The 12059-nt window shown below is 33.6% G+C and overlaps 1 protein-coding gene across 1 annotated transcript; it reads left to right on the forward strand.

The window, feature by feature from the left end:
• The first annotated feature begins 28 nt into the window (after positions 1 to 28).
• LOC131058347 (germin-like protein 1-1) lies at positions 29 to 1010 on the forward strand. The gene is made up of 2 exons (XM_057992217.2): positions 29 to 206; positions 283 to 1010. Exons 1-2 carry the CDS (start codon positions 80 to 82, stop codon positions 813 to 815), a joined length of 660 nt encoding a protein of 219 aa, XP_057848200.1. The 5' UTR covers positions 29 to 79; the 3' UTR covers positions 816 to 1010.
• Positions 1011 to 12059: the final 11049 nt, after the last annotated feature.

The following is a 12059-nucleotide window of genomic DNA, read 5'->3' on the forward strand; positions in this document are numbered from 1 at the left end:
AGCTTGCTTGTAACACACAAATCAAGAACAAATTCATATCTTGAACTGTTCTGTCTGCTTCTTCTGTGTTTCCATTATAATGGCTAATCGCATGATTTACTTCACATTGGGACTCTTACTGTTGATATGCTGTTACACCCACAATGTCATGGCATATGATCCCGATCCCTTGCAAGATTTCTGCGTTGCAGACATGGCAAGCAAAGGTGAGTATACAATTTCATATAATGATCTGTTATGATTTCCTTATTGGGTAACTTGCTAACAAATTGATTTGAACAGTTGTGGTAAACGGGTTCCCTTGCAAAAACCCAATGGCAGTTTCGGCAGACGACTTCTTCTTCCAGGGACTGGCGCAGCCAGGGAACACAAACAATGCAGTAGGCTCCAACGTAACGGGGGCAAACGTTATGCAGATACCAGGCCTTAATACCATGGGAATATCGTTGGTCCGTATCGATTATGCAGTGGGTGGAATAAATCCTCCTCACACACACCCAAGAGCCACTGAAATCCTTTTTCTAATGGAAGGCGAGCTTTTTGTGGGGTTTATTGACACCAACAACACTTTTTTCAGCAAAACATTGGCGAAGGGAGATGTGTTTGTGTTTCCAAAGGCACTTGTGCATTTCCAGCAGAATGTGGGGCATGAAAATGCAGTGGCGATAGCTGGATTGAGCAGCCAGTTTCCTGGAGTTCAGACAATCGCGAATTCTCTGTTTGCAGCGAATCCCCCTATTCCCGATTCCGTATTGAGCAAGGCCTTCCGCATCAGTGAAAAAGTTGTGGAGTTCATTAAGGCCAAATTCATGTAAGATGAATTGGATTGTGAAAGTGAAGTTGCTCTATAGTCTATTAAATAAAACAAAGAAGTGACCGCGTGGGAAGACCTTCTTTTAGTAAATGTTTTGTTCTAATTTTATGACGTCGTATAACAAAGCCTGCTTAACGACTTATTGGCGTTGTTGTCGTTACATTTATAGCATCTTCATTCATGTAGGCTGATTTGAAATGGGTGCACTCATTAGAATTATAAATATAAATAAATTTATAATTTTGACTTCAATTCTAATTAGCAATAGCATTAGAATATTCTCATGAAATTTTAGAGTTATCTATTTTTTATTTTTACATAACACTTCATCTTATGATTTTTCAATTGGTGCATTAGATCTTTACAAGGAATACATGTAGGAATATCACGGTTGAGATCTAAAAAGCCTTTTTATCATGATTGAATTCTAGAAAGCGTCTATAATTCAAATAATTAAAGTCTTAATAATATTTTTCCTCCAAGATTTAACACTACTACAATACATATATTCACTTTGAAGATGGAATCATGAAAATAAGTAAATATGAAAAATAAAAAATAATAATTGTTAAATTATATTAAAGTGAAATAGATTAACCATTGAGTAAATAATAATTGAATGATTCAAAAGCTAATGGAGTAATCATTGAGTAAATTAAAAAACTTAGGATTGTTTCATCTCATTTTTAAGTAAATGTATTTAAGTTATCTATAATAGTTTGTTATGTAATGTAATTCTGATTTAATTTTGTTGGTTAATTGATTTTCAATATATTGTATTTATATTAAACTATAATTAGTATACAAATAATTTAATTAACATATTAAATTAGATAATACTATATATCAACAAAAAGTTAAAATTATCATAGTTCTCATTTTGACAAACTCAACTTCAACTACACTTGTAGGGATCTAGCTATCAAACTAAAAATCAACTAATCAATTAAATATTTGAAATAATCACAATTCTTATTTGAGAAACTTAACTTTAACTACACTACTAGAGATTTTTCCATCCAAATTAAAATCAACTAATCAATAAATTATTTATTCTAAGGAATAAAGTCAACTTCAACAACACTAATCATAATTACAAGTAGTATAAATTAAACATGGGGACAAGGCCAGCCATAACAATTATAATATTCATCAACCCAATAACATTAGAATACATTTAGCTAGCAAGATTCTATTGATCTAAAACTATTTGTTGGCATGCCTCTAAATAACTATGTCATGCTAACTCATCTATCAACTAGATAACAAATTTTTTCGTTCTTTAAAATGACAACAACTACTTTTATTGCAATACTATAAAGACAAATACTCTCACCTATATAACACTTGTTTCCTTTGAAACCCCCTTCCTCCCAATAAAATAAATAATTTCACATTATTGAATGGTAGAGAAAACATAGAAAATGTCAATAATAGACAATAGAAATGAATTATATATGGTTGTAGAGTAGTCAAATGACCACTTGTATTTTTTGAATAAGACTCAAGTGATCGGCTACCAATTGCTGTTACTCATCTATAGGTAACAATATGGATTTTATGTTCTCATCTTGTCAAAAAAAATGTTCTTTCCCATGAAGAAAATATTCATCTTATAAAAGCCTTATTTGTTCAAAACTAACAAACTTTATCAAGAGAAGTTTTGGTATTTTTGTAATGCTTACATCATCACTCCAAGATACATCATGTAATGCCCTTGACATTTGTAGCTGTTTGATGTGTTGATCTCATTTTGGTCCAACTATGTATCTAGGGATGCATAGGTTGTGGTTATATTTTGGTACTGCGTGATTATTCCATGTTTCGCCTTTGGTATGTATATGGTGCCTTTATGACTTATGATGTGTATGGACCACCTGTATGTTTGAGATGAAGATCCCTGAACGTATTATTCATCAATATTATTGCATTGATATGTGTGCATGTTTACTCTTGTGTCAACTTCCCTATGAAAACTTGATGTATTCTTCTGTGATGATATTTCAAGTAAGGTATGTGAGATGGTATTATGCTTGATTTTACTATGCTTAATTTAATTATGTTTGATATATTGGTTATTTATGGGTTAAATGTAATCATGAAATTATGATGATTTGAGGAATTAATATTCATGTTGAAATAAAATGATAACATTTGTTACATAAATAAATGAAATGAGATTATATGTGTGTGTGTGTGTGTGTGTGTGTGTGGAACTCCATTGGGTTATTTTGTTCTACTACGACTATTATGAACATGCACAAGTGCACTTGATGTTTGTTGAATGATTACCTAAGGAATGGATTCACCTAGCTCCACAAGTCTAATCACACCTCAATAGTAGTTATATTGGAAATGTCATATTGGTCGTAACCATTTATCTCTAACTTGTTATGCTCTGTTTGAGTATTATTTTTGGTATTATGACTTGTGTTATACCTCATATATCATTATTGGTAATTCTCTGAAAACCCAAACCCCTATGTGGATGCCAAGTAAGGATTATTTTGGTGCTAATTTATGTTCCTCATGAATCAAAATGCAAAAATATGTTTTTTTGTTTGAATGACAATTTTCTATAATTTAATGTTGAAATAGGCTTATATGGATTTTAAGGAGAGATTGAATGTCGTATGCAAAATAGTATTCTTTAAATGTTGGTGTTGGGTTAAAGGGTAAAATTTAGGTGAAAATTTTAATTTAGTTATTTTATTTCAAAGTTAATGTGAAAAAGAGTTATGGGGTTTTAAATGGTAATCTAATGTTCCAAAATTAAAATGTGGCTTATGTATATTCATATTAGAATGATTTGCATAATTAGGGAAAACATGTGCATTTGGAATTCAAAAGCATTATTTTATTATTTATTTTTAAAAAGGGAAAAGTGAGTTGTGTTTTAAAAGGAAAAGGGGCTCATTTTATACTTAGTCATTTTTTTGAAAAATTGTATGCAAGAAAACCCTCTTCTTACTTGAAATTTGGATTTTTGATTGTGATCTCATTTTTGGAGGTATTTGGGTAAAATTTGTTGCAAAGAAATAAGAAAAATAAAGGGTCATTGCTACTCATCAGATTTGTTCTCTCATTTAGTGTGCTTGGAGAGATTGAAGTATGAATTTTGAGACAAAATTGAGTAGGCATCTCATTCCTTTTTTATTTCTCTTCATTATTGTATCTAATTGTTTTAAAATGGTTTAATACATCAAGGAAATCATTTACTTTATCCAAAGTTTTTTTATTTGATAGAGTAAATAATTTTATTATAATATAAATTTTTTAAACTATGGGGTTACTATAGACACCTAAAAATATTGCATTACTAACACGTTAATTATTACTCTTTATTAATTAAATAATTATTTAATTATTTAATTAATCTAATTTTAGTCTTCCAAATTAATTCAATCATCACATTCCATCAATACTAATTATTCAATTTCTTCTAATTTCCATCCAATCATTTAATCATGTAACCTCTCTTCTTTAAATTATTTAAATATTTTATTATTTAATTAATTTCAAATTTCTTTACTTTAGTTAAATAGTCTTTATTATTTAATTAAATTCAATTTCTATTTTCCCCTAATTAAATAATTAGCTAACTGTCTTCCCAATTAAATAAATATCTCAAGTTTATTTAAATTAACTTTTCTCTCAGTTCTAAATTCTAAATTCTAATTTCTCAAATTCTTATTTTTCTTTCATGTGCATGTTATTGGATATTTTCAAAATTTAATTTTAAATCAATTATAAATCCAAATTTAGATTAAAAGCAATCTCATGATAAAATCCTATTGCACATGTTAATTTCTAACACCTACCTCTGAGTTCCATCTATTTTTACTAATTGATTCATTCATTTAATTTCTTCAATCGCCTCTCTAACTATTAATTCTCTTTTTTCTCACTCCAGTTCCACCTCTCAATCATTTTCCTCCAATTTCTATAACTTCATCATCAATCTCCCTTTTTCATCACCCACCACTATCTCCAAATTCTTGTGCTATCATATTGTAGGTTATAGAAGATCGACTTTGAGAGCTAAAATTACGCAAGGAAGATAATAGCAATAGGAGATTTTGTGCATTCAGTGATTGATTGTGTTTGATTGAATTGATTTTGTTATTCAATTGTTGATTTGGATATTCTTATTGTGCTTATAGATTGATTTAATTGGATTTGAGTTTTGGTGGTTAACTCGTTAAATATGATTATTTATGTTACAATTCCCCCATAAACATTCTGGTGAACCCGGCGTGAAAGTACGGACTTACTAATTTGGATTTCCATTTCTTGAATTTTGCAGATTTCGTATGGCTTTTTGCATAAGTTTCTAGGTGTGTGTGTGGAATTTTGTATTGGTATCCATAGTCTTTTGCATTTGTTTTGTTATCTTTTTGCATTCATCTAGATAGTTTGTCACATTCGTTTGTTTAGAATTTCACATTTGTTTGTTGTTTGTTTCACATCCATTGTTTCTTTGTTTCACATTCGTACAATTAGGTTTTTTATTTTGCTGCCTGTTTTTAATTATTTTTGTTCTCCTATCAATTCGTGCCTCTTCATTTTATATGTTATTAATCTTCTCTTTGCAAAGTGTGGCCATAGGAGTCAAGTAAAGGTGATTACAAGCTGTCAAAGACTACATTATAAGACTACTAGTCATTTCTTTGCATAGGTACCTTAGGTGACTATCTATGATTTCTAGAGTAGATGACACTTCCATTGGTTCACTAAAATTAATTATTTGTTGTGTTTTAAGAAATAGGATTTTTTGTGTTTACCTTTTAGAGGGTCTACCTCTCGAGTAGTCTGACCCAAGTGGTAACGAGGCTAAGGCCAAGCCCTTCCAAGCCACTATAAATAAATGTCCCTATGAGGAAACTCTTAGGAAACAAGTGTCGATGTGTCATGCCAATGTTTGTCTCCACCAATATCAATAGTGGTGCGTAAAACCCACAAGGGTTGGGAGGCATTTTTTATAAGAGTGAAACGTTGCATATATCGCCACCTAAACAAATTCTTGAACTAGAAACCTCTTATTTTAATTACCAAAAACCTTCTATCTATTGGCACAGGAGGTCGGACCTCTGAAGTTGTCTCGCAATCTCACAAATCAGAGTAGAGATAGTAGTTCCTTTAGATCTTTGGATCTCTAGAAATCTAGAATTTGGTATGCCCTGTTGAATATTTGGAATACTGAGAGGGGAGGGGTGAATCAGTATTCCCTTGAACTTATTAAAAATTCTAACTAACCAATCACATAACATAATTTAAGTGTAGTAAATGAAATAGACACATAACACTAGATTTTATATGTGGAAAACCCAATATAGGAAAAACCATGGAAAGATAATTCTCTCAAGAATGATGTAATATGTAGTTGGTTACATAGTAAAAGGGGTGGCTCACTATCAATTTGGCTCACTACCAATTTGGCTCACTGTCGCTTTGAACTCATTGTCTGAATGCAAAAAATGGCTTATAGCCGGATAATGGAAAATTTCAACTGTTATAGTTACATATGTCATATGCATGAGTTACAATTCCTTTAAAGTACATAATCTACCTCATACATTCATTGTACTTGATTCACACACCAAAATAAGTATCCATTGTTTTTTCCCATATATAGTACAAAATAGTTGTTTTCCAACAACCATTCATCTAATCTGCAACACAGATGGTAATATATATCTACATCTATCTCACTGTCAATTTGGCTCAATTGGAGGGGGTGAGACCAAAATTTCCACATGCTACAACAATCAAACTATCTCCATGTGGTGTCAGCTTCCATCTTGAATTCTTAAATGCTTTGTATAACACACTTCCAAAATATCCAGATAAGACCAGATTTAAAACATCTTGAAACATCTACTTTCATCGCATCAGGATAAAACCAAACTCAAAAACAACTTCAGGTAAAGGTGAATACTGGACCTCGATGTTGTGCTTACATACATTGTATAATAAAGAGATATTGCATGTACATGAAGCAAACTTCTGAACTGATCTACATACATACATGTCGGATCAAACATGACATCCATGACATCAATGAGATCAATGACAATAGGCCAAAAATCTCCCCCTTTGTCATCGACGACAATATAAAGTTATACAGTTTAAGTTTGTTGAAATAATAACGAAAATACCAATCATCTAAAAATTTTGCATGAAATAACATAAAGGATAATCAACACCTACTACTACTCCCCCTTTGATAAAAATGACAAAGGGTCAAAAAGAGTAAAAATAGAGCAAAAATAAATAAAACTAAAGCTCCCCCTAAAGGGGACAATCACTGTCAACCAAAGAATTGCTTAAGATTTTGAGCATGAGCAGTCCAAGCATCCTTATGCTTATCCCGGTGATAAATAGCTTCAGTCAGAAACTCATTGTCCCCCAACAGGGATGCATGCAACTACTCTATCTCTTGAATAGAACCAGGAATAGAGTATGTGAACTGACTGGCTCGAGAGATAGATATATTCATAAAGGAAATTATTTCATTGCTCAAGTCTCTCAGCTTACCTAAGAGAAGAATAATATTATCCCTTTGCTTCTACAGGGTATGTGTAGGATCATGGTGTGCCAAAATAGGCCCTTAAGTGGCAATGAAATTTTAGAAAATCAGAGTTATGCAACTTGATATGAAAATTTGAATAAGTTGTGAACATTATTTTTAAAATATGTAAGAAGAGAATCTATAGAAAATTGAATGTAGTTTCTAAGCTACTAGTTGTTTTTTGAAAAAAAAAAACCTATTTGATGAAAATTTCAAACTCCAATGAAGTGGTTCTAAAATCTCAGGAAAAAGATAAGAAGTAGACTTATGTCTGACCACCCTAATCACAATCAAATCATAATACTTTTTATAATATTTATAATATAAGTATTAGACTCATGTCTCCATGTGACACATATTTTTTTATAATTTTTTATAAAGTAAATAATTATTTATGAATTTTTTACTACAGCTTTTCAAAAATTCAGAAACTCCTATGTCTAACCACCTTAACTTGGTCAAAACCTTAAATTTAATTTTTTTTAATTTTTCCCTATAGTAGACGAAGCATAGGATGTGATGCATGTTTCGGATTCAAAAAATGTTATACCATTTGAAATTTATGAGTGTTTTTCAATCATTCTATCAATCAAGAGTTTTGTTAAAATTCAATTAGAAAATAAATAATAATTATTTATTAAATTTGAAATAAGACAAGCTTTATATTGTTGGAAAGATAAGAATGTCTTTAAAAAACCCTTTTCGTTTTATCAATTTTGGCTATTAAAAAAGTCGTCAGCCACCAGTGTAAAGTCTGGAAAATCAAAGAATACTGAAAAATGCAATTTTTTAGTTGACTTTCCAGGCTTGTCACTTCCAAGCCAAATCCCAAAGCATTCTCAAGCCAAAATTTTAAATTTTAAATTTGTACAACAAAAATCGGATATCCAATTTTAATAAGTAAATTCACTAACTAAATTTGCACATAATTAATCTATTGTTTACTAATATTAATATATAATATTTTAATATATTAATTTTTAAATAAATTAGTATATGATATTAGGGAGAGGGAGAGGGGGGAGTGGAGGGAGAGAGAGAGAGAGAGAGAGAGAGAGAGAGAGAGAGAGGAGAGAGAGAGAGAGAGAAAGAGAGAGAGAGAGAGAGAGAGAGAGAGAGAGAGAGAGAGAGAGAGAGAAGGGGGGGAGGGAGAGAGATAAAGAGATTAGGGGAGAGAGGGAGAGATAAGGGGAGAGAGAGAGAGAGAGGGGAGAGAGGGGGGAAGGGAAAGAGAGAGAGAGAGGGGGGAAAGGGAGAGAGAGAGAGATAGAGATAGAGAGATTAGGGGAGAGGGAGAGAGAGAGAGAGATTAGGGGAGATAGAGAGAGGGAGGATATAGAGAGATAGATATATAGAGAGAGAGAGAGATGGGGAGGGGGGAAGAGAGAGAGAGATAGAGATATTAGGGGAGAGGGAGAGAGAGATTATGGGTCCTATGGTGTCCTAAGGGGTCATATTGTGTCCTACGACCCCTTAGGACACCATATAACCCCTTAAGACACAAAATTGTGTCATTATGGCTCATATTGTGTCATATGACCCCTTTAAGACACCATATGACCCCTTAGGACACAATATGACTCTTTATGACTCTATACGACGCCGTTATGGGTTATATGACACCATGTGGTGTCGTTAGGGGTCATATGGTATCATAAGAGGTCATGGGACACCATATGACCCCTAAGGACAATATATGACCCCTTATGACACCATATTGGGTCGTTATGGATCTTATGGTGTCCTAAGGGGTCATATTGTGTCCTATGACCCCTTAGGACACCATATGACCCTTTAAGACACCAAATTGTGTTGTTCTGGGTCATATTGTGTCCTAAGGGGTCATATTGTTTCATATGACCCCTCTAAGACACCATATGACCCCTTAGGACACAATATGACCCTTTATGACTCTATACGATATCGTTATGGACCATATGACCCCTTCTGACACCATATGGTAGCTTAAGGGGTCATGGAACACCATATGACCCCTAAGGACAACATGTGACCCCTTAATCCACCATATTGCATCGTTATGGGTCCTATGGTGTCGTAAGGGGTCATATTGTGTCCTACAACCCCTTAGGACACCATATGACCCCTTAAGACACCAAATTGTATCTTTATGTGTCATATTGTGTCCGAAGGGGTCATATTGTGTCATATGACCCCTTTAAGACACCATATGACCCCTTAAGACACAATATGACCCTTTATGACTCTATACGGTGTCGTTATGGGTCATATAACCCCTTATAACACTATATGGTGTCATTAGGGGTCGTTATTGCTCATATGACCCCTTATGACACCATATGATGTTGTTAGGGGTCATATGGTGTCCTAAGGGGTCATGGGACACCATATGACCCCTAAGGACAATATAGGACCCCTTATGACACCATATTGGGTCTTTATGGGTCCTATAGTGTCCTAAGGGATCATATTGTGTCCTACAACCCCTTAGGACACCATATGACCCCTTAAGACAACAAATTGTATCGTTATGGGTCATATTGTGTCCTAAAGGGTCATATTATGTCATATGACCCCTTTAAGACACCATATGACCCCTTAGGACACAATATGACCCTTTACAACTCTATATGGTGTCATTATGGGTCATATGACCCCTTATGACACCATATGGTATAGTTAGGGGTCATATGGTGTCCTAAAGGGTCATGTGACACCATATGACCCCTAAGGACAACATATGACCCCTTATGACACCATATTGGGTCGTTATGGGTCCTATGGTGTCCTAAGGGGTCATATTGTGTCCTACAACCCCTTAGGACACCATATGACCCCTTAAGACATCAAATTGTGTCCTAGGGGCTCATGGGACACCATATGACCTCTAAGGACAATATATGACCCCTTACGACACCAGATTGGGTCCTTATGGGTCCTATGGTGTCTTAAGGGGTCATATTGTGTCCTACGACCCCTTAGGACACAATATGACCCCTTAAGACACCATCGTTATGGTTCATATTATGTCCTAAGGGGTCATATTGTGTCATATTACCCCTTTAAGAGATCATATGACCCCTTAGGACATAATAAGACCCTTTACAACTTTGTACGGTAATATTATGTGTCATATATGGTGTCGTTAGGGGTCATATGGTGTCCTAAGGAGTCATGGGACACCATATGACCCATAAGGACAACATATGACCCCTTATGACATCATATTGGGTTGTTATGGGTCATATGGTGTTCTAAGGGATCATACCCCTTAGGACACCATATGACCCCTTAAGACACCAAATTGTGTCGTTATGGGTCATATTGTTTTCAGACAGGTTGAGACAAATTTGTGCTTTTGAGAGATTCTTAAAGTTAAATCTTACATTTTCAATCATTTAGGAGCATCTTTGTGGAGGTAAATGGGGAGTAGTAGTCATCGGAAGTCTAAACGCAAAAGAAAACTTTCAAACAATCAAATTGAAGTCTATAGACACAGAGATAGAGAAGGTCATAGGAGGAGAAGACAAGGTATGTTAAATATTGCTAATGTTACTTCAAGTGAAGAGGAAATTGAATTTGAAAATGTTGAACAAGTTATTGAAAATGAAAATGTATATTTTGAAAGTGAAAATTTTGAATATGTTGAAAATGTTGAAAGTGATAATGAAAATGCTCAACATGACGTGAGAATGGAAAGTGAAAATTTGGGAGTTGACAATGAAGGTGTCCATAATTTTGGTGTAAATATGAAAAATTTTGACATTGGAGGTGAAAATGTAGAAATATTTGACATAGGAGGTGAACATGTGGAAAATTTTGACATTGGAGGTGAAAATGTGGAAAACTTTGACATTGAAGGTGGAATTGCTCAACCAAATGAACAATATGTAACACCTGACTACTTTAGAAATGAAGACCCTCTCATGGATGAAAGACAAATTCCAAATCCAAGACCTTCAATAACCCCAAAATGGTTACTTGAAATTGATGAGAACATTATTGTGAATCTTGAAGGCAAGAGGTCAACAACAACCGTTTGGTTGTGGGCTACACAACTTTTCAACCAAAATTTTAGCAATAAGACACTGACCGAGCAATGTCAACTCTTTGTTCAATTGCTAAAGATGATAAATATGAGACCATTGCTAAACAAATTGAAGATTCGTATGAACAAGAAGATGGAGAGAAATTCTATTATTGCCAAAAATCTATTTGATGCTCTCAATTCTATTGGAAAGAATACCAATGAAAGAGATAAGAGATATGCTCGAAGAGTGATTACAACCTCCTTAGTAAGACATCAATTAAGGAAGGCTCATCAAATGAGACAAACTTGTGTTGATTTGAACATAAACCGTAAAACTTTGGATAGAGAACTTGCATGAAGACAAAGACTTGACAATCCACTTGAACATGATACATGGGCTTTTGGTGGGACGCTTCCACGTGTTGATAGAAAGTTGACTAACAATGTGAAGGAGGAGATTCAACAATTTTGGTACTCTAATTCTAGATTATCACCCAATGTAAAGGACATTTTGAAATTAAGAATAGGCAACAGAGACAGCACACTGCATCCCAAACATTACTTGGAATCAAGCCAAACAATGTTGTACAAAAAAATTTGTGAAGTACATCCAACTTTGCAAATATCACAAAGGGCCTTTGAATCTTTGAATCCATTTTATTGTG

The sequence above is a fragment of the Cryptomeria japonica genome, chromosome 3 (genome assembly GCF_030272615.1).
Source record: "Cryptomeria japonica chromosome 3, Sugi_1.0, whole genome shotgun sequence".
NCBI lineage: Eukaryota > Viridiplantae > Streptophyta > Pinopsida > Cupressales > Cupressaceae > Cryptomeria > Cryptomeria japonica.